The sequence below is a fragment of the Euprymna scolopes genome, chromosome 23 (assembly GCF_053919585.1).
Source record: "Euprymna scolopes isolate OS-2025 chromosome 23, ASM5391958v1, whole genome shotgun sequence".
Classification (NCBI taxonomy): domain Eukaryota; kingdom Metazoa; phylum Mollusca; class Cephalopoda; order Sepiida; family Sepiolidae; genus Euprymna; species Euprymna scolopes.
The window spans coordinates 66,857,424-66,882,318 of record NC_136504.1 but is presented as its reverse complement, the minus strand read 5'-3'; the positions used below and the strand labels follow the sequence as shown (position 1 = coordinate 66,882,318).

The 24,895-nt window shown below is 29.9% G+C and overlaps 1 protein-coding gene across 2 annotated transcripts in view; it reads left to right on the top strand.

Annotated features, from left to right (window-relative positions):
- Positions 1 to 24,895, top strand: part of LOC145245966 (transmembrane emp24 domain-containing protein 7-like) — a 68,915-nt gene that overhangs the window by 33,357 nt on the left and 10,663 nt on the right. Inside the window, exon 3 of one of the 2 annotated variants that reach the window (XM_080107746.1) lies at positions 11,816 to 12,755. The exons of the other annotated variant lie outside the window; for it this stretch is intronic. Coding sequence (XP_079963872.1) covers positions 11,816 to 12,046 — 231 coding nt within the window. The 3' untranslated portion in view covers positions 12,047 to 12,755. Of the gene's footprint in view, positions 1 to 11,815; positions 12,756 to 24,895 lie in introns of those variants that run through there. 2 annotated transcript variants of the gene reach the window in all.

Sequence of the window (24,895 nt, the reverse complement as noted above, 5' to 3'; positions counted from 1 at the left end):
GATGTCTTTCTACCAGATTTTTTTCTACAAGGCGATGCTTTATGCCCTTTCTGATGGCAGTTGTCACATTGTTTGAATTTGTAGGGACAATCATTGTATCAATGTTTATTTCCACACCTCCAACATGGTCCAGGTGGATCTTTTCCATTTCTTTCTCTGGTTATTTTTTAAAGAATTTTTCTTTTGATGGATCCTTTTTAAAATGCGACACTCCGCTTTCCTTTATGTCACGACTGTCTTGTTTCAGTGCAATAAACCGTTCAGTCTTCTGCTAAGTTTTGTAGTTTTACATTCAGTTCATTTTCGAGTTTATTTAAAATACAATGCCAGATTTCAGTGTCTTTATTTAAGACCAGCCGTTGCACAAATATTAAACATTTAAAATTATCTGATGATAATTCATCCAATTTAAAATCGTCGCAATGCTTGTTCACTATAGTTGCATGAGCAGTGTAGTCATCTTCCTCTCTTCTAGTAACATTCATACATTTATATCGCCTATGGAAAAGGGACGTTTTTGCAGAAAACAGTTCTGTAAGTAGCGTAACTGTTTCTTGGAAGCTCAACTTACTGGTCTTTTTTGGGAGAATAAAATTCACGAACTTTGTATGCTCGGCTGTTCCCAATTTCCTTAGCAAAAGCCTAACTTTTTTTGCGTCTGACCACAATCCAATATAAAAATATCCTCCTATCGTATAATTGAAATTTTTAATAGCGGCCCACACAGCTGTTTAAGAAAATGCGTTATGATTATCGTCCACTTTAGTTAACTGTGTCGCCTCCAGAATTTTTCTTTGTTCCTCCTGTATTTTCATAAATATTTCCTCAAAGCGTTTCTGTTGTTGAAGCATTTTTTCTTGAAATGCTTGTTTAAATCTCTCTTCTGTTTCTACTTGTTGTTGAATTTGCTGCTTTTGCAAGACAAGATTTTGCTCTGCCTGGAATTTGAACAATTCCAACAGTGAATCTTTGAATTTTGCATCCATCATATGAATTCAATTTACACTTGTATTAAATAAATATTCCTTAGTGAAAAAAAAAAAAAAAATATCAACCAAGTTTTCTTTCCCAATTCTTTTGTTTGAAGAACAACAGTTTAGCAGTCCTTTTTTAACTTAATTTGTTGAACGCTATATTTCTAGTCTTACTAGAAACAATCCAGCAAAATAACATTTGTTTAACATTTTTTTTATTTGCACGCGTTTTTACGTAGCAAAAATAAAATCCGTCGCTTTAAATATCCGATGAATGCGTATGATAAACTTTTCTTTTTTTTTTTTTTTTAACTCTCTTTGCCTTTTGCAGAAAATGACTTGATTCTTTACATGTTTGCTAAGCACAAATAATGTACGTGAATAATTATTTTTCACGGTCTGTCTGTTTTCTGTTTTTTTTTTTTTTTTCTCAAATACCAGATCTTATCAAAATAACGATAAGCTTACACGGTATTTGCTAGTTAGTTTTGGACATTTAACTTTGCAGAAGAAAATCCTTACCATAGGAAAAATGGCCTCTGGTGAAGAAAAAATGAACCCTTTTTCCCTTTCTAAAAACACTTGGTAAGTGTGTTCAATTATTAAATAATTGACAACATTCGCGTTTTTCGCTGTAGATGTTGGTAGCAAGATTTTTCCCCGTCGCCAAATTACTATTGTAGTAATTAATTTGCTGTTAATCCTTGCGTATCCAAATATCTGTTGAAATGACAAAGGTGTTCTGCCGTAAAGATTTTACAAATCTTTATTTCAATCACTTTTGTTGATTCTCTGCAGTGATGATTGTTTCGATTCCTTGTCGCCAATCTGTTGTGTCGTGGAACAACAGTGAAAATAAGAACAATCAAGTCGAGGTTCAGTTAAGGAACAAGTATATTAACAATAATGTACAGAGATAGGAAAGCATGTATATCTGCTGGGCACTCGGCTAGCAGTTGAAGTGCAGACACATCTCTCTCACCGGTGTTGGAATTACTAGCGCTATTTATAGTGCTAATCGGTGTAAATTCCTCTGTTCAAGGAAGGCCAGTTTAACATTTATCGAGTGAATTTTTTTTTTTTTTTTTTAAATATCTAAAAAAAAGAAAACATTGAATGAAATAGAAAAAATTGCTGTCAACGTCCAATATTTACTGGACAATTTAAGCATAATATAAACTTTCACTTAACAAAAAAAACAAAAATCAACGTGGTTTAAAAAAAAAAAGGTTTTACACTTTGGACTTTACAGGTAAATTTCCCAAAAAACACTTTTTTTGTTTTAAATTAGAATATTTTATTTATTGATCTTTTATCTTCAATTTGTGATATATACAACTTTGGTGAGTAAATTAATTATTTAAATTCTAATAGACATTTCAAAATGAGGTGGGGGGATGAATTTAAAAAAAAATAAAAACGTTTGTCTAAAATATTATATTTAGTTTTTTGGAAAGAGCATAAAATTTCACATCTACCCTGAAAATATCGTAAAAATTTAACCAATAGAAAAATTTTGATAGATTTTTAAAGTTTAAAAATTGAAAAATATTTAACTCGTAAAATTCAATTAATTTCATTACGTAAAAAAAATGGCTGCATTAAGGCATGTCAGCACTTTGTAAAACACTATTTTTAAAAAAATAAAAAATATTTCTATTATTTTTTAAATAACTTTAATAGTTTATTTTGGAAGTATATTCCATAAAGAAAATAAACAACCCACTTTAAAAAGAGAAATTACAAGTTTTTTTTATATTTTATTTGTAGTTTTTTGTTAGGGGTGTCAAATTCCCCCAAAATTCTGATACACCTAATGCAGAGCTAACCCCTCTTTTCCTTTATAGAGAAAAGGAAACATGTATTCAACCATCAAAGAAGGTCGCAGGGTACAGCAACCGAAACGTTGTGCTAATAACACCCAAGATGAGAATAATTGTCTGATTAATCAAAATAATACATTCATGTCTCATCTAAAAAATTCCAAAGTGCATTGACTTGTTTATGCTAATGAATTAAAATTATAGAATCTATAATTGTATCATAGATTTCAATATTTGAGAGTAATCAAGAAAGTCTGGGTAAAAATACTTGAAAGAAATCGTCAATTTTTGAGAAAAAAATGATTTTGATTATCTCTTCAATTTTTACACATTCACTTGTCATATGTAAGTGTTTGGCGTTGTTTCACAAATGAAGATGTTTATTTCACTTGCATATGGTTAGAGACTTTAATTGCATGATTGCCAAGCCTGTTATAGGTATCTTGATCACAAATTTCAATACATACATCAATCCTCTCATTAATCATATGGCCGGATTTATCTCCCTTAGCAATTATGCATCACGTTTAGAATATTAACAAAAAATTATCGACTTTTCTGTGTGTAGCATTGCATTAGTGTTATTTGCATGTATTTATTTTTTGTTTTTTGTCTTATTTTTGTCTGAATTTTTTTGTTATGATTTTGTTTCATATTGTTGTGACTTTCAAGTTGGGCAACTGTTTACTTTGGTAATTTTCCTTATTAAATGAAATTGGAAAACCATGAAGAATCTTAATTTCTGCTGTGTATTTATATTTGTGTGGTTTATATACAAAATCTAATTGTTTTATCAAAGATTGAGTGAGCGTAGGCGACTGGACAAACAATCAGCGTATTTAGTTATGAAAGACGATCTGTATATTTATAAAATTGAGCCATTTAAGTGACATTAAAACATCAAATTTATATTCACAATAGAAAATAACTTTTCATTTACTGATCATGTGATCAACGTCATAAGGTTAACTAATTTGCATATTGCTTTGCAAAAGAATATCTCATTAATGTAATGTTCTTCAATGATTTTCACTTTAAAAAAAAAACACCTAGTGAACGAGTCTTTTCTGTCAATTTACTTCTGAGGGGTGGTCATTCTTTGTTCAATTTTCTCAGACAACACTTGGATATGGGTTCTGCTAGTAAACTGTAATCTTGTATGTTTCTGCTGAACACTAGACAAAACCATCAATGGCAATGGCATCTACTTATATTTTCACTCTTTTTGCACTGTTTCTTTCTTCTGTCGGTTTCTTAGCACTCACTGTTTATGTATTTAATGCCTTTATCAAATTGTTTTTAACGTCACTTTAACGTTATATAGTCTATGCTAATGCTGCCATTGTAATTACTAATTTGGTATTATGATGCTGATAGCTTTTTCATTTACTTAGTTTCCTGGGCCTCACGGATTTGATAGGTCATTGGAAAATGTTAGGCAAAAATTTTTATACAACATCTAGGTTGTACATTTTAAGGAAATACTCAAATGTATTTCATCTATTTTTAAATTCAGTTATAAAGACACCAATAGGTTTGTCATCAACTCTCCTTGCGGGCATCTTGAAATGATGCCATGTAATTGTCAGCAATGATGGAATTAGTGATAATAAAAGAGGCGAAATAAATTTGCTACTTAGATTTTATTGTACTTAATGCTGTAAAAATTCATTTTCTGCAGTTATCATTTCAGAAAAGTACATGTAAAAAAAAATTTAATACAAAGAGATTTTGTTTTGAAATTTACAGTTAGAAATAATTGATAATTTGTTTTGGATTATTCAGATTACTATTCAAATCTTGGTTGTTATTTTCACAAAGGCAAACCTGTGCTTGTGAGACAAAATAAAAATTAGACAGAAAAATTTGGCCAACAATCGCCTCTTTCTAACTAGAATTAGTATAGCATTAAATACATGGAAATCAATAATTATAAATAGATCAGAAAAGCATTAAATAGAAATAAATAGTAGTGATACTTCATATCCAAAGTAAGATTACATTTAAAACTTTCAAAATTCATTCTTGAATAGTCTACAATGAACTCATGACACAACAGATGAAGATGTCAACAGTCGGTTCCAAGTGATATTCTTTTCAAGATTGACGGTTCAATCCTTATGACAAGTAATAATAACGAAGAATAACACAATAATTAACATTTTTATCTACTTCTGGCTGACAGAATGAGAACAATCTAGTACCATGGATTAAATAAAGGGTTCAGTTTTAAATTCTGTATAGATTTTAGAGTTTAACATTAAGATTTTCAAGTTTGAAAGGATGCGCCTGAAGGTTGGAGGTTACATCGGTCAAAATGTGAAAATACAAAAATGAGAATGGTAGCCTAAATAATACATTTTGTTGCTGAAAAAATATTTAAAAGCTTATTTGTTTGAAATATATAACTTTAATCACAAATTGTTTCATATAAATCTGTTGTAATTTTAAACTATTATTTAAATTACCTAACTTGAAAATTAATAAACATGATAATTTAAAAGGTTTTTGTAATTTATATAAATCGCTTTAATTATTATTGGCAGAACTGTGTGTGGGTTTGTTTATATATATAACAAATGACTAACACCAAACATTAAATATAAACTACTTAAGAGTTTTGTAAATTATACATACAAATAGCTGTTTGACTTTTTATTCACTACTATAGATACAATACTTGAAAAGACTAAATTGACTTAAATAGCAGCCTTTTCAATGGTAATAGGTGTGATAAATGAAAAAGACTTCTGCATTTATTCCTTGTAGAATTTTTTTTTTTTTGTTGGCATGGGTTTTCCTGATTCTTTTTAGAAAATCCTGTGCTTAGGGAAGGGACCACATAAATATTGCCAATAAAGTGGTGCTATTGAACGGACTAGATTTGAACTTGGCACAGTCAGGTTATCAGTTCACATTGTTATTTACTTCATTGTCACCTCTTGATTTTGTGTTGAGATTAAGCCTTTTAACAAGTATTTTTATATTTCCTGTATAAGCAATGTCAACATGACCTATAGCACTTTTGTGTTCTCTGCAATGTCCTTTGTGGCAACTAAAATTGCAGTTTTATCCGGTTTCTCTGAATTCAGTTCTTTGACCATGTCTAGAACAGAGGAGAAACTTTCATTCGGTCATTAACTTCATCCAAAAACAACTTCACTCGTTTGACCATGTGCTTTTGTCACAAACCACATGTCCTGTTATGCAATCAGATGGATGGCTCCAGTGTTGAGCCACTTGGCAAAATAGACATGACTGTCAGCGTAAAACTTAGCACTCTATTGGCAAAACTTATGTAAAACTCATATTAGGTGCCAACATCTACAGCATTTACTGGTGGAATTGCATTTGTGATTCAAAGAAAGCTCAAAATTGTCCAGCACAGTCTGCAGCTATGCAAGACTTTTTTATCAGGTGACAGGAGAGCACAATAGGCAAAACATGATTTACCTTTCGTTTTCAGGAATTTGAAACTTATTTTACGTTTGCAGATATTCTGATACATGTAAATTGGAATAGAGGTTTATGAAAGATTTAGGGATTTTCTTTGTTGCCCAACTTGATTTTTAAAAATATTTTCACCATTTTAATGTATACAATATTTTTTGTTTTATTTTGTGCATGTTGGTATCTGGCTTCATCACATTGCTTTCTAAGGAAAAAGGGTTTATATTTCCTCCCACTTTCTAAATAAAAAAAAAATTGATGACTCATGTAAAGTTACTCGTATATCATACCATCTTCAATGTCCATCTGTACAAAATAGTGGCCTCTTGCTCCCAAAATTCTTGCATAATATTTTTATGAATATTTTAGTGTTTAAGAGTTAATAGCCAAGTAAAATTTTTATATTAAAAAAAAAAAAGGCTTGTTTTAGCATCAATTTATTTGTATGTTATTTTCAAGAGTATTTTAATGTTGTTTAATTTATTTGCACTAATGATCATTCAGTAGTCAATAGATGATGGCTAAGGAGAATTTAATGCTATGGCGTCAGCAGCAAAAAGACATTTGTCTTTGTCTAAACTTGCATAAAGCACAATCCATGTTTTAATCAAGATGATGCCATCTCATGATCATTAAATGGCGAGCCCTCAAGTTCATATACCTCTTTCTTAGTGATGCCAACATACACATGAATGAAGTTTGTAAATAGAGCTTTGCTGCCATCTCATTTAATGTGCAAAAAAAATGAAATGTCAAGAAACAATGCTATTGAGCGACATGTTGGTATCTTTTTTTTTATGTTATTGAAGCTACAAGGAAATGGGGAGACACAGAAACTTTGGCTTCTACATCCGCACTATAACAACCTTTTACAATTAGACGTTGCTATATAATGAACTACTTAGGTGTCAGATGAACAGCTGTTTTGGTTGACCAGAAAAACTGGGCAATCTGTAGGTTTCAAAGTCTCCCATGAAGTGCAGCAGTTACATCACATGGAATCTAATAAAATGTTTGAAAAAATGGATTACAATTACATAAGGAACACTTCTTCTGAAAAGCAGTAGTTTTACGTTCATTTATTTCCTATCCTCCAAACTATCAAAAATGTCCTCTCCTGTAAAAAAGTATTTGATGCTTTATCTGAGAATACATACAGGAAAGAGATTTTGAGTCTAATTACTGATTTCTGCCTGCTTCTTTACCTGTATTTACATTTAGATAAAAATTCATAAAATAAGCTGTTTATTTTGTCCTTAAAAAAATGTGAATGTCAAATTAAACAAGATATAACTTGTTTGGAGTACACTAATATTGTAAAGCTTTTTAGTAGAAATTTACTTGAATATAAATATGTAAAATATTGTATTGTTTACAGAAACTTTTTTTTTTTTTTTAATTATTGATGTTGGTGTCTGATTTCGGTTAAAAGGTTATGATCCAGAGAAGAGCATAAGAAAAAAAATCTGTATACATGTTAAAATTGATTTTATTTTTGTTAAATATTATATTATCAGATTGATAAGAAAGTTTGGCGCTTCTACACTATTATTTAAATTTCGGAAATCATAATACTGAATTTCACATAAAAACAATGGTATCTATGTATTCTTCATTTTTAAGATGATTATATACAAAATTACGAAAATCGATAAGGTAGAAAATTATTTATTAAAGAAAATAGAATTTGAAGAAAACAATCGTATTTTCTTATGTAAGACACAGGAGAGTTCTAATGGGAGGTGATTTTCAGTTTCGATTTATTTTATACAAACAAGATGGCCATAATTTTCTACCTGCTAACATGATTAAAGTTGTTTTTTTAATAATTCAGTAATATTCAGGTCATTTCAACTGCATAATTTGAGAGCTAACATTGTAATTTATTAGAATTGACAAAAAAAAAAAAAAAAATCAGTAGAAATCATTGTTTTTTATCTGAAAACTCCATTTATCGATTACAAAATTTTGTTGTGATAGTGTAGAAATGCTGAAAGTTCTTGTAGTTTTTAATTTTTAAATTTGGATAAACATATCTTGACTCAAAAATTTATTGATTGAAATGAGTACCATCAGAATCAGCACACTTAAAAAAAAGTAAGTGTATTCCAGTAACGTAAAAATCTTACATTCTGGTGGCGATAAAGTCACTGAAGGCGTTTTGATATCACTTAGGTTTTTGAAGCATTTTTTATGCAGAAAGTTGTTGAGATACTTGAAAAAGTGGTAGCTGAGAGATCTAGAGAGTATGGCGGATGAGGTAGAGCTTCGTAGCCCAATTTGTTCAACTTCTGCAGGGTCGGTTTAGAAATGTGCGGTCAGGCATTTTCACAGAGGAGAATTGGGCCTTTTCTGTTGACCAATGCTGTCAAATTTTCTAATGCATTTTATCCATTTGTTAACAGTACTTCATTGCCGTAATGGTTTCACCTGCATTAAAAAAAAACTAATGGATGAGACCAGTCATATACTACCAAACAGTCAGCATTACCTTTTTTTGGCTTTGGAATGTGTTGTGGAGCTTCAGTTATTGTAAAGAACCCATTTTTCATCGCAAGTCATAACCTGGTCAAGAAACGGGTTGTTCTTGTTGTGTAAAAAGGAAAATAGTGTTTCTTTTGGTTGTCGTTAAATTCGTGAACATCTATTTATCAAGTTTTTTGTATTTCCAATCTCTCAAGTGGTTGGAAATCGTCTACATTACGGCTAATTCAGAAGCAAGTTCTCAAACAGTTGTGCATGGATTGGCTTTGACTAAGGCTCTTAATTAATTGTTGTCAACATCTCATAGTTGACCACTACACTAATCTTCAAGACTCTAGTTGCTGGTACAAAATTTCTTAAACCATCAATTTGCTGTGCATTCAACAGTGGTTCCTTGCTTCATTGATATCACAATCTCTTAAAGCAGCTTTTTGGCCCAGCTTGAATTGAAATAAGAAAATTGTGCGAATTTGCTTTTTTTTTTTTCATCTTGTATTCAACGTTCTGAAAAGACATTGTTTTAAAATGATTGGTTAAATAGGCGAAAAATGCTCTTTAAAATGCTATATAAAGTAAAAGTATTGTAACAAAAACTTATTTGAAAATACATCATTTGTAATGAAAATTAAAAATTCCACCAGAACTTTCTTGTCAACCTAATTTAGAGTTAAAATTTGAGTTTCGTTTTTAGATAAACACAATATCAGATAATTTTTTTGTTTTGATTTAGCTTATTCACATAATGTTGACACATTTCAAGTGTGCTTTTAAAAATTTTACATGCATAATATTAAGTGGATGTTAATTGGAAATGATTCCTCATTTGGTATTTAACAAAAACAATATAAAACATTTTTCTATAAAACGTTTTTCTGGCTGTGACCTTTAAAAGGTACCCTTCTGATCAATATTTCTTTTCACAATTTTGGGTAAACTTGGTATCTTGCGTGTTTTTATTTTATGTACTAACAGGAGGAATCCAGTTTTTCCCAGTGTTGTAAGAACAAAGTATCTTTTATAGTTGCATTTAGTTTCAAAGCCGTGGCTTCTTTCTCCTTTGTACAAATAAATAAATTAAACATAATTCATGCACCCAATTTTATTTATATTCCAAATGAAACAAAAATTGTCTGATAGTTTTTGAATCTATGGGTACATTCACTTTTGAATCTTTCAAAAATAAATCTAAGGAATAGATTTATTGTCTCATTCAGGAGGGAATGCCAATAAGATTCTATGAGTACTGTTTCCATCTAGAGTGTTGCTTGGATTTTTCACACCTTAAAGTAAATGCTAAATTTCCTCTCTGTATCTTTCTCTTATTCAAACTTAAACAGGTCATAACCATACCAAAATAATTGTTGAAATTCAATAAGTTTTTATTTTGATTAAAATATTATTACCATGTAATTTTAATTAAAATGGTTCCAACAGATTTAATTTTCTCATCTATCTGGACAAATGTAATATGTAATAAGTGTAATATGAAATTAAAATGAAACATTATTTTAGAAATATACTCTTTTGGATAAAAAGTAATTTTTTTTTCCTTTATGCAAGTACTTAAATACAATTTGAAAATTATTGCCAATCATAATTTGTATTTTCAGCTACAGTTTTGAACATATATTTTAAAATTTTAAAATAAAAGGAAGATTTTAGTGATCTAATTTAAAATTAGTAACAATTAGTGTGGAAACGCTGTTCTATTATACAATTTCCCTATATATTACAGTTGGGTTTCATGCTTATGCAGGCAACGATGCAGAACATAATAATTACTGCTGGTTGTGAGGTTCAAACCCAGTCAACAAAATCAATCTTGGTTTTTGCAAGCTAGTGTTCTTTCAGTTGGCCATCAGGAATTAGCATTTAAATGAAAGTGAATTAAGTTGCTTATTAAGCCATGTAAGCAGACTTGTCAATTCAACAGCAACAAGAGTATTCAAACAAACAGGAAGTTTGAAATGATGCATGCAGTTAATTTGCCACTTTCAATTCATAAGTAGGGCTCAACTTTAATTTTATTTAAAGGCGCTTATAACATGAATGAAGAAGTAAATTTGATTTTTGTACAATATCGGGGGGATCTGTAATGTAAATAAAAAAGTGTCATGTTGAAAAAAAACTAGCTAATGAAAATCCGTGAAATATGATGGAAAAATGTCTTAAATTTTGTTAAGTCAAGTAAAAGTAAATACTAATTACAGAGCAAATTCCTAATCTTTTAAATATGACTAAAATAATCCAAGAAATCAATTGGAAATAAAATTCTTGTTTCTAACATGCATCAGTATTTGCTCTATCCAACTAAAATAGATTTTTTAATAAAATTTTTAAGAAAGCTGTTGAATGCAAATGTATTTTTACTTCTGAAAATTGAAAGTATCAATACTTAGATGCATCTTTAAAACCATGCAGTATACATTGTGATCAACACTGAAGCTGTAAAGAAAAAACTACATTGATTTTGCATAGCTTCTTTTTGTGTTTTATGTTGGTCTTTAGTTACCTATGCAGCCTTTAATCTCCCTTCGTCTCTCTCTCTCGAACTGTATTACTTAGTACTTTATCCATTACAGCACGATCCATGTGAGATTTGTGGTGTAACAGATAAAGTGCTAAGTAATGATCAATTCTTAACTTCTTGTGGATCTTCAGTGCGCTTAATACTAAGAATATAATTACAAATCATAATGCCATAAGGTAGGGTAAGCTATCTCTATGGATTAAATGAAGTGTTCTGTTCCAAATTCTGTACAGATTCCTAAGTTCAACAAGATGGATCCAAAGAAGGTCAATTATATAAGCTAAAACATTGAGAATAGCATCCCAGATGAGAACAGTCTGAATAAGGCAAATTATCAATCCTCATCTGAAAAATTCTGAAACGTTTGTATTAGATCATGTTCTTTGAGCCAATTCCATCATTTCATTCATTCCTTTTGCATAAGTTGTGAAGCCAGATACAACACAATGTTAGCCAAAGTATGATTTTTTTTTTTTTTTTGTATGTCTTGTTCACTATTAGCTTTTTGTTTCTTTTGGCAATCTGCAATCTGCTTTTCGTCTGTTCTCTTGTAGATGGAGAGCTCGGCTGTTATTAACCACGAACGTTTAAATCAAGTTGTGGATTATCAGACTCATTTTCGCCTTAGCGAAAGCCAGGGTAGAGCATTTGCTGAAGACCTCAATGAACGTGTGATGTACTGGTCAGTTGGTCAGTCTGTGATCATCCTCATCGTTGGCATTGGGCAGGTGTTGGTTATGAAAGGTTTCTTCACTGATAAGCGACACTTACACCCAATGACGTAAAAAGGGGCCTTTACAAACCAGCTGTTGATGAAAGAACAACAAAATACTGTTTTATATAAAAAAAAAAGGGAAGAAAACTTAAAATGAATAAGTTTTCTAACTTATTTGGTCAGTGAATGTTACTGAAGTCAGTTTTAAATATTTAAAAAATTACAAATCAAAATTTTTGAAAAAAATATAAAAAATATAACACATTTAAGCATTATATACATTTTTTTTATTCTATTCTTGTATAAGCAGAATTTCTTGAAAACATACAAGTATAATGGTCCAACATGGAAGAAAAAAGAACAAAATAGAGATGCGCTCTTGATGGATATTCAATCAGACAAAACATTTTATTTGACACTTGTTTCAACTGATCTTTCAGTTTTCCAAAGCTACAACTTTTTTTTTTTTTATGTTACCAGTAACGTGGAGTAGAGTATTTGTTACTTGACCAAATATTAACCGAATGTAATGTTGAACGTCCAATATTTTTCAGACAAATCTAATTGAACCAGAAAGTAATCATTAAAATATGAAAATCAAATGTTGATCATAAATCAAATTTTGAAAATTATAAACTAAATCTTCAGGGATTTAAAAAAAAAAGTTTAATAACTTTTCTGATTTATTACTTTGTTTTTGGATTGTAGATGTTTTGCTCAACATATTTTGACACTCTTGTGTGGATGTATGATAATAATAATAAAAATGTATTGCTGCAGTTTCATGGTATCAATTGATAAATGAAACAAAACTGCTTATATATGTGACTGTGTTTCACACGTTTTTCTCCATATTTACTTGTGAAAGTTTAACAAACTATGCCACAAGTTAAACTGAGCACGTGAATATTTTTAATTACAAAGCAAATAGTTATTTCTGTCTGCATTTAGATAAAAAATTATTTTTAATATTCTAAGCATAATTTAAAATTGAATTAGTACATATGGCTAAAATGCATGAAACACTAAGTCATGTGTATAAGCATTGTTAATTCTTTTAATTTGCTTTTTGATTGATCCCAATTGAACACATTTTTGATAATTAGTGATACTGTGAAACTGCAGCAGTAAAATTATGAGGTAAGTACATTTTATTATCATTTGATTGATAGAGCTCTGTCTAATAGGATAGTGGGTCCTTTGTCAAAGACCTGCTTTCTTAATTCGATTCTGCTCCAATTAAGAGGTTGGTTTTCTTGTGATATATATATATATATATATATATAAAAATAATCTATGATTGAAAATTCTATGTCTGTCGTTTCTTCATCGGTTTGAAATTGTTTACTTATGAGTGAACACTTTTTGATGTCTAAGGTTTTGGAATGTCTTCAAAATCTAACTTTTTGAATAACAAAAGCTTCTCTCAATTATACTCTTTTCCTCACTTTTTAAATAATCGTATCAACTGTGTTCTGTCTTATGATCTTTGGCATTTTGAAATGTTTTAGAATATCTTTGTTTCCTTTTTGAATACTTTTCATTTACTTTTTTAATTTACTTTTTTAATCGGGACCGTTTTCCTAATTTTGGTTATCATAAATAAAAATCCTCATGTAATTTATTTTTCCAATATATCAAAGATAATTTGAAGGCACAATGACCAAATAAACTTGTCAGGGAATTATTTTTTCTTTTAGCTTATATTAAAACATTCTAAAAAAGTAAATATTGCCTATTTTTCCAATCGTTATTTCTATCGTATTTTGAATTTCACCCTGTCATTGTGTATGCAATATACAATAGGATAAAAAATAAAAGGTATAGAAAATTAAGTCAACACTTGTTTTGTAAACTTCATAAAGTAATTATTTTTATCTTAAAACATTTACATATGAAATAAAGAAAAAATAAAAATTGAATAGACTTTTTAGTTAGTTGATTTAAAATACATTTTTTTAATCTGTCAGTGAATTTAGGAGTCTAAAACAATGTTTTGTTTGTTTCTTGCTTTCTTCAATTTAAATTTATTTTAATTTTGAAATGAAGTGCGTTTTAAAAATGCTGCAATGTGTCAGTGATGTTTTGTTTACTTTTTAAGTTAAGTGTAAAGGTCTGTACATTTTAATTGGAAAAATTGTTGATCTATTGAAAAACTGATCTCATTTAAAATACCCTCCACTTTAAGATTAGAAAATGTGAAAGTAATTTCAAGACAATGTTTGTTAATGTTTAGTATGCAAAATATAAGAATAAGATAACAGCTTTCTCTGAAAACTTTCAATTTTTCATTTTAGAATTAAAGCAGTTTTTAATAAAAAAATATATCTCTGCAAGATATTAACATTTTTTGTAATTAAAACAAACAACTCTATAAAATTAAACTTTGCATTAAATATTGTAATTTGTGTGAAAATACAAATATCTGAGTTCAAATTTTTTTCTTAAAATTTTATAAAAAATAACTTTAAATTTGAATTATTGAATCTTAAAATAAAAAGCCTTGAATTTTGTGACAATTTGCATGTAACTTTTTTTCAAGTACCAAGTTGGGATGTAGCGTATCAAACATTGAGAAAAAAATAAGTGAAAAAGACAAAAAACATAATCACATAAGTGTACATCAGTGGATTATTATTCTGTTTCTTTTAGTAACAGAAACTTTGTCAAAGTAATAGGTGTTATTTCTGATACATACAAGAGACATTAAAATATACAGACCCTTACATCCAACTTAAAATTTGAACAAAAAATTGTTCAAACATTTCAAATTAACAAAAAAATTTCTTGTACTAAACATATCAGAAACATCTGTTGATTTTGACAAAGTTTCTATTAAAAAAATTAATTTGTTGTGATTTTTGTCTTATATTTTGCATTTTGTCCATTAAAATTTTTTTGCTACACATTTTGTAGGATTATATATATATTAGGGATGTACCGATTATCAAATTGGCTGGTTACCGATTAATCAGCCAATTAATAGGTTTTCTAATGTCAATTTATCAACAAATTTTCTTGTCAATATTATATTGTAAACTAAGACAAGTTAACACCTTCTTTTGATTACTATTGAAAATTTATTGAAGACCTGCATCGTCTACACCATATTATCAAATAACGGGCATGATGTGCTGTTAACACGTAGACTTTTACAACTGCACTGAATTTGAGGCAAATAGATGTAAGCATATAGAAAATTTCCATCCTTTCTCTTCCTGTCGAATTAGCATTATTTTTTTACTTTAAATCATTTGTCAAAGAAAATTATTACTTCAGCTTTCAGTTTTCATATTGAGGAATTGTACAGTAAATTGTGATGATGTGTGAACGAAAAATAAACATTCTTCATCAGTCATACTCTTGTTTCTTATTTTCGAAGTCTTGCTACCATTACATATATATTTTTATTTTTCTGGTTTAGATAATGCATAATTTATTTAGATAAATTACTTATTAGATATCAGACATAAGTAATTTAGATATGTAAAAAAAATTAACTAAATATTAACAACCTTCAACCATTATGGCAACCAGTTTCTGGTGGAAGTATTTTGATGTCAATCCCAAGAATAAGAATACAGCTGCTTGCAAGTTATGTCGGACCATCACATCAAAGGGTGGCAAATCAGCAAAAACTTTTACAATGACTAATATGTGAAACCATCTTGGAAAGGTTCGTTCAAAAAAAAAAAAACAAACATTGCAGATAAGAAAAGGAAGTACAATGAATATTCAGGGATAGCATTCCAAGAACAATTGACAACAACTACGAGCCTCCATCAAAACACTAAACTACTATAGAATCAATATTGACCAAAAAGAAAGTTTGGAATATTAATGACCACAGGTCACAAGAGATTCATTATCTGATAATAGAAATGATTGCTGTTGATATTCAGCTATATTCTGTAACATCTGACATTGGATTGAATAAGCTTTTTGCAAAACTTTGTTCAAATTACAGCATTCCATTAAAAAAGTACTTCAATACAAAATAATATTCGATATATTTACAAAAGCAAAACAAAAATTCAATTGTCTCTTGCTGAAATTAGCATTTCATGAATTAGACATTTGGACAGCTACAACAGATAATGCTCCTTTTCCGAGTTTGACAGGTCATTAGCTTTCAAATGACTTTGACCCATGTAGAGCTGTGCTTAGAGTTGTTCTATTCCCTATTACAAACACAGGTGCAATAGGTCCTGGATATGACCTAAAACTATATCCAATGGTGAGGTCCCACCTTGCGGGCCTTGGGGAGTGTTGAGCCACCCTTTAATTGCCATTGCTCCCAGGTCCACTCTGACCCGGAGTGGTAGTACATGTTAGGGTTCCAACTATGGGTTAAATAGAATCTGACTTTAAAAAAATATATACTCCATTAAAAATCGTTCCTCAAAATAACTAGATTCGGCATTAAATAACCTGAAAAAGGTTGATATGCCATAAAACAAAAATCAACCAACTAACAGGTGCAATAATAAGTGAAGAATTGCACAATGTTCTTAGTGACTATAAAATTTTCAATAAACTTTTCTTAGTCTTGCAGAATTCAGTGCAAATATGGTTGCTGATGTCAGAGAACGTGGTTTAGAATAACTATCATACATTGTAACTCAGTCTGTGAAAACAACCATTACACCTAACAGAAGTACAGTCTCTCACTTGAATTGCTTCCTATTAGCAAATTAACTGAAATACAGGATCGGCTTAATTTTGAAAAAAAAAAAAAAAAGACAAACATATTCAAATGTGATCACATGGTGGAATTCAACATATTATATACTGAAATAAATTATAAAGAAAAGCTCTTGTAATGTGCGCTGTTAAGATTTCTACATTGACAACTTACCAATGGAGACTTGTTCAAAAAAATATTCAGTTCTTGAGTCCATTTGAAGAAATCACCCAAGAAGCAAGTCAAAGAACTTCTACCATATCAATGATACCTACAAATTTAGCTCTGAGGTTATTTCTGTCAAAAGCTGGTCATTCTATTTCTAGTATTTCTGACTTCAATGGAATTCTTCTTGTCGAACAATTCAGGTTATTAATGAAAACAAGATTTTCATCTTATCTAAAAACTTGTGTATGTCTACTTTCCTAGACCCATGATTCAAATATTAATTTTAAAAGATTGGAATAAAAAACATGTTTAGAATTGGATTCTACATCTGCTTTTCGCTAATAATAAAGCAGAATCAGCAGGATACAATACCCTGCTGAGGGTGAAGAAGCACGAACAAGTGTGAATTACAATATGGCAACTTTGAAACCAACTGACAAAAAATCAGTAAAAATGCCGCAAAAGATGTTTTCATTACTCCTAGTATAAGAACACAATAAGTAAAAGTACAATTATTTCTAATTAAATTTCACACTTCATTTTTGAGGTGTGAAAAGTGAGCATCATTTATAATCACAGAATTGCACTGATGAACAATTTTTAAAGTATCATCCAGAGTTGCATAGTCAGTCGGAGGGAATCTGAGGTTTTAGTCAGTTGGATTTCTAAGAATACTAGGAGTCGGTCGGAAATTTTTTATCCAACTCCGACTCTTTAAGTCCAATAAATTTATTTTTTTACATGGTTTTCCTGTTTGGTTTTACCAGTTGCACAATTTAGCAGTTTTTGTATCGTTTTGCTTTTATTTTTTGGAAATATATCATATTTTGTACTGTACTGCAATGCTTCTACTTTATCAAGATGTTTCGGTCCATCAGATCACTGCAAATCTTGTCTAGACAGCTATTTTCTTTTTGGTTGTGACTTCACACAGGATCAATGAAAATTCTGTCTTTGAGTGAGATCACTATGGATTGCATTGGATAACAATTGGATTGCAATCTGAAAGTTATCCAGTTCCTGAATCAAATGGAATTCGGCAATTGGAATAGCCCAGGATCGATCCGGAATTATAATCTTATCTAAAAAAAAAAAAAACTGGCCTAAATCAATAAGAAGCAACCCATGCTATTATAGGTCTTTGTAACTTTTTCTTGTTTTTCCTTTGATCCTCTTTCCATAAAGGCAAAAAAAAAATTCTTCTCTGTATGTGTCTCTACTCGCTTCTGATGAGAAGCATTTGACTTTGAAATGCCATGGCCTAAAGAGGTTTCCCTATCCCTAAATATTGTATTTCCTTTTGAACTGATAGCATAATAAAATTTCATTGTAATTTTTATCCCTTTGTTATCTTAACTTATTCTATAAAGCTGGTTGAGTGTATATATTTATCATACAAGTGAATGTTAAGTGTAAAAAATGATATACATGAAAAGTAATTATAAAATAGATGTGGGAGAGTGGTATATGGATCTGCAGAATAGATTTCCACATAGGGCTAAAGGAGTTAGTCAGCTTTTTACCATCAGACTTCACCACCCTAGTATCATCAAATAAAACTGAATTAAATGACAGTAACAGTATGAACATTCAATATAATTTATGCATAATGATTATTATGCCTATTTTTAAACAATTCCAGCTGAAATTTAATGAAGTTTTAATGAAGTCGATAAAAATGCTGATATGTTCAATTTTGGTGGTGGAAATAAAGTACCAAATATCAAACATATACTAATTACAAAATCATGCATCACAAAAACTCTTAAAATATCTGGAATATTGCATGCCTAATTAATACATATTGTAGAATGCTATACTATGTACTTCTTAAATAGTATCCTCAAAACAATGTAATACTTTTCTGTAGTATTTTTCATTTTTTTTTATCATAGCATATAATTAAGTAAACATGTTCAACAACAATTTAATTTTTATAAAAGAGAACTGCATGTTATCAACGATAGAGTTCTTTATATAATTGGTATTTCTTTGCGATTCTGTTGAATTCTTCGCTTGCCACTAATCATATTTATCCATTTGTGGTGGTTTCCTCACCTCCTTCCCCAGACAAGCACATAAAGAAAAAAACTTAAGTTGTCCTTCTTCAATATTTGTGGCACAAATCACTTGTTTTGTAGTGTTTATTAAATTGTTAGGTGAAAGTATAGACTAGTTAGAAAAACACCCTCTCCTCCATATGTTAAGAAATGGGTTGGCAATAAGTTCTCTGCATAAATATTCTTTTTTTATTTTTATTATTGTTTTAACATCTTTATTTTATTTTTTTTTTATTGCCTTTGTTCAACTAATGCTGTGATTGTTTACAAATGATTTATTTTTGGCTTGTACAGACCGTTCTGCTTTATGTTGAATGCCCAGAAAAGGTCCTTTCTGATTAATGTTTACCAGTTTTAAAATAAGCAAATAAATTTGGCTATTCTTCAGAATAACATATTTTTAACTGGTAAACATTAATCAGAAAGGACTTTTTCATGGAATATATGTGAAGCAGAACGATTTGCACACACTGGAATTTTTTAATAAGAGATTCATTCAGATTTTTCATATGAGAATTTGCAACGCTACAAGATTTCTACCTTCACAACTTACCAATGGAGACTTGTTCAAAAAAATTGTCCAGTTATTGAGTCCATTTGAAGAAATCACCAAAGAAGCAAGTCACAGAACTTCAACCATATCAATGATAATACCTACAATTTTAGATTTGAGATTATTTCTCTCAAAAGCTGTACAAGCTATTTCTTCTTTTTGGTGTAATCCTTAACACTGTTGAACAATTCAATGAATCAATGGAAACAAGATTTTCTTCCTAGCTAAATGATAAAAACTTGTCTACTTTCCAAGATCCAAGATTCATATTTAAATTTTAAAAGAATGTGGAAAACACTGAAGTTGGATTCTACATCTACTTTCTACTGATGATAATGAAGCAGAATCAGCAGGATACATTTCTTCAAACTCTGTTGAGTCAAGATTACAGTGAAAGTAAAACTGTACTCTTTCAAGCCTGTTTGAATAAGTCTATAGTAACAAATCAAAACTTAGAGCAAGTAGAAGTTGAATTAAACCTGGAGACTGCAACTACAACAGAACTACAAGAATCACAATCTAAACTCAAAATGGAGTAAATCCGTTATGCTTAAGTGCACAAAAGAACTTGACTATTAAGCAGCTTTACAGCTACTTACAAAAAGGTGATGATCCATTTCAGTGGTGGAAGAAGACACAGACTTTACTACTGCTGAGCAAACTGGCTTAAAAATAGTTAAGTGCACCACCTTTATCTGTGGAGAGTGAGACTCTTTAGTACAGGTGGTAATGTGTATGAACCTATGAGGAACTTGCTGTGTCCTGAGAATGGAGAAACTAATATTTCTACATTACATCTTTAAAGTATTCAACTTTAAATATTGAGGAGACTATGAGAGCAGAGGAGGCAAGCAGCAAGAATAGGGAAGTAGAGCAGCAGCAGGTGCAGAACTTCAGCTTATAGTTATTCATTTCAAGATTTACAATTTGTACTTTGTAGTTGGTTTGTAATTTCTTTTTTCTTATCTAATTATTTAAGTATATTCATTTAAGACTTAGAAATTGTACTTTGCATTTTGTAATTTTAGTTAATAAAGGCAAAAAGTCATAGTAGTGACCAGACATTTAATTAAATATTGAGTTAAATTAGTAGTTACCATGTTAATGTGTGAAAGCTATCTGATGATTCACTTGGCAGTGATGAAATGATTTAAATTTAATAGGAAAGAGAAAAGTAAATTAATTTGCCAATTAATCAACAAAGTGACCGATTAGGCCGATTATCTGCCAATTAATTAATACACCCCTATTATATATACTCGCAAAAGTGCCCGTCGTTGACTGGGTTCAAAAACAGCCTACAGAAAATGGACTCTGATTTATGAAAGTATGATAGGTTATGAAAAGGAAGGGTTGCAAAGAGATAGTTTCGAATTTGGGGGTATCTAAACCAAAGCAAAATATGATGAAAGTAAAAATAAAATAGATAAACCCCATAATTTATTATACCATACCTGTTCACACTGAAACACTTATCACAATATTCTGTGGATCTATATAAAAAAACCTTGTTAAACTTTGTGACATATTTCCATTCTATGGAGATCAGGTGTGAACGAACACCCCATAATTTTATTATACCATATTTCTTCAAACTGAAACATAATTATCAAAGTATACTTACGCAGATAGATATAAAAAGTCTTTATTAAAGTTTGTGCTTATTTCCGTTCTATGGAGGCCAGGCACAAATGCAGACCCCACAATTTTATTATACCATCCCTATTTAAAATTATTTTGATTAATGAAATTGATCAATTTGATTTTTGAGAGAATTTTAAAATCACGTTTTCATTGTTTACGTTAAAATATGTAGAAATTACATTGGGTTCCATTTTTAGCTTTTTGGTGAATTTTTTTTTTTTTAAATTCACCAGTTTTACAAAGTAATATATATATCTTGAGAATACAGCAAAAATTAGGATGAATCAATTTTATTTTACAAGGTATTACTATTATTTGCTATGGGGGTCGAAAATTCCGCCTTTATTATGGTCATACCTACTGAATAGTCTGTGTTGACATAATTTATTTCTATAGATAAGAAAGAAAATCAGTGTAAGGTAAATTAAAATTTTCAAAAAGACATGTTTCCCACTCAAGCTTTTGTTTGTTTCTTGTTAGAATTTTAGAAAGATTGATCAAAATATCTTCTAGAAAGATTGATCAAAATATCTTTTAGTGTTTGAATTCTGTCCAGTTGGACAATATTCAAACAAAATTAAGTTATATTTCGGGTCACTCAATACCTGATTTACTCATAGGAAGAAAAAGATAATTAATGACTACTTTTTTTTTTTTTTTTAATTTAAAGGGAAGTAAATTATCAGAAATTATTCCCCTTGGGGTTTTAAGCTTTTCACTTCATATTTTCAAAACTGCATTCGCGTGCAAAACATTTGTCTTTATGAAATTCTTTTTTTCTAATTTAATAAACTCACCAATACTTTAAAACTTGTGAAATTTTTAGAACTTCATTCTATATATGCATAGATTAAACCTTTTTTTTAATGAAAACTAGCTTTCACCTACACAAACAAAAAATATTTTTCTAATTTTCTGGAAATTTCTATTGGCTGCTTTTTTTATTTGTGTAAACATGCGCACATTCTGTAAACAAAAGCTATTGTCTTCATTCAGTGCTTCTTTAAAATTACATTGACATGAGAAATAAAGTATATTTTTTTGGTTCATGAAACTTTTAAAAACTGTTAGCTAAATTTGCAAAAGAAAATAGACATTTTAAAGTTTCATTACGGGTTTCAGCTATGCTTTTTGTGTATAAAAATAGATTACGTCAGCACAAAAAATCACTAGGGGGTATTTTCTCCAATTTTTCAAGATTACCTAATAATTAGAATGATCATAAAACAAATCAGTTTTAAATAATTTTAAAATTATTTGAATTTTATTAAATTAATTTGATTGATTTTTAAGAAAAAAATAAAATAGGAGTTTCATGTCAATAGTTTTGTACTGCTGTCGTGAAATAGAATCAAACATGTCTTTAATTGGTAATAAGTAGTCAAGTAAGCTTTTTCCCATTTTTACCTCAATTTATTTTTACCATCAATAACTTTTTCCCTATAAAACCTATTTGATTTTGATTCAGGAACTACTTTGACCTGGTTGGAATCATGTTTATTGACATCATCTATAAAAAAAATGCAACTTGATTATTCATCAATACAGAGTTACATCACGTTTGTAACAACAAATATTTTTGGAGAAAAAAAAAAGCATAATATACAAAAAGAAATAAACAGCAAATCAAAACAATACCTGTAGATATAGCTACGTTCTAAATAATGTTGAAATTAAAAAAAAAATCTATGAATGTAGAGATTTGAAGAATTAATCAAAAATTGAACTATTAAAAAAAACATGGCGTTTTATTTATTACAATGTGGTTGTAAAGAATCAGCCTTTATTCTTGATGTTTGCATTCAATTCTATTAACAATATTAAAAAAAAAATCTCCAATGCCCCCTTTTTTTTATATAGGTGCTGCTGTATAAATGTTTAATAAATTGTTGAATTGTAAAAAAAAAAAAAAAAAAAAAAAAATAACAAATAAAATAATTTCATATTTAAAAAAAAATTTATTTGTATATTTATTTTTTTCAAAAGTTTCATAAAGTATAGCTAGCAATTTTCATTGTGGATGCTGGCACCAAATTTTTCGATGTGCTCTCATCATCACCTTCCACTTTTTTTTTTTTTTTTTTCATTCATTAACATAGGATGTATACATACACTATATGGTGTTCAGAATAAATTAGATAATCTTTTTATATCCTTTCATTTCACTACCATTGGAAGTATATAATACTGGTAACATAGTGGGTTTGAGAACTAGCAGTCATGGAGACTGGAAAGCACTGGAATGGTGAAATTGTTATCCGCATTATGACAATGTGTGATATTTTCAAAAATTCAGTTGCACCTCTGCGCTCCTCCAATACATTGATAGCTGTAAGATTTAAACTGAGGAATTGTGAAGATGTGGAAGCAGGGGCTAGTAGGAAAGAGTGTAGCAAACGTTCTGATTGTGTTTAGACAACAAACTATTGAAGTTGCAAGATCAATGCAAGACTTCGTAAGAGAGATGATTGTCAATGTAATAACTATGGAGAAAACACTGAACAGGCATCTTGGCTACTCCTCATACAAGAGTTGCAAGGGCCAAGAGTACCACCTTGTAAAAATCAATAAAGTCCTCAACAAGGTCAAACATCCAGTTAAGCTAGGGATGATCTGGTTCTTTTCAGATGAGGATTTGTATCAGGACAGTTGCACAACATACTGAACAAGTGATTAACCTACAGCTGCATGTCATGAAGATCAACACTCCTCAAACTAATGGCCTTTAGTAATGTTTCCAGCAAAGACCATGCACCATTTTCAAAAAAGGGAGTCACTTAATTCAGATGGCTATTTTGAGTTGCTGTCTGTGGCTGTGGACTTGTCACACCTCCAGGTCCAGAACAGACATAGGTAACATGAAATTAGGTTACTGGGGGAAAAATATCTATCGGGATAAAAAGAGAAAAGAAGGTAGAAGAAAGAAGTGAGGGTGAAACAGAAAGCAGGTATGTGGCAATCATAGCATCGACCATTATCTTCTCTATCTTCTTTTCTATTCTATCTATCTATTCTTTCTTCTATCTCTCTTCTTCTCTTCTCTATATAAATAAAATGAACTCATTTTTTCCCCTCCGAGTTTGACCATAATAGGATTAAAAATCTAGAAATTTTATGCAGATGTACTGTACACAAACTGCATCGCGCTGAGGTTTGTTATAGGCATATTACCTATCCACTACCTCGCTGGTCGGAGCTTCCTGTATTTTATCTGGTGAGAGTTCACTGCCAAAACTGGTTACAATCAATGGAAGTAGTACATTCTTCTCTCTCTAATAAATTCATACTTCCACCACCACCCATTTACACCGGCCGTGACCATTCACAGGAGACAATTACGGACGAATACCGGGTTAGACTTCTATAAAAACTGGACTGCGCTTTAGGTGAAAAGCACCACGCTTACGTTTACGTTGGTTCAAAACAAAAACAAAGCAAAAAACTTTACATTTTCTTTCCTTAAAATAAAAATTATATTTTACTTCAATTCCGTTTTATTTCGCGTTCTGCTCCATTTATAACATCGTTTCTTTTGGGGTTTTTTATTGTAATTTATTTGGGTTTTGTATGTTTCTCTGTTTTTCATTTTGCCGATCTTTTCATTTTACAAATTCATTTCTTCTCTTTTTCGCCAAGTTTACCATCGTTTCTTTTTATTTTTATTTATTTTTTACTTTCCTCTGTTTCTGTTTCCACGATCTTTCCATTTTCTTTTATTTCTTCTCTCTTTAACATCGCAAGTTTAACATCGTTTCTTTCTTTGTAAAACAGCCGGACTTTTTTTTTTTTACACTAAACGAATCTTTCCTT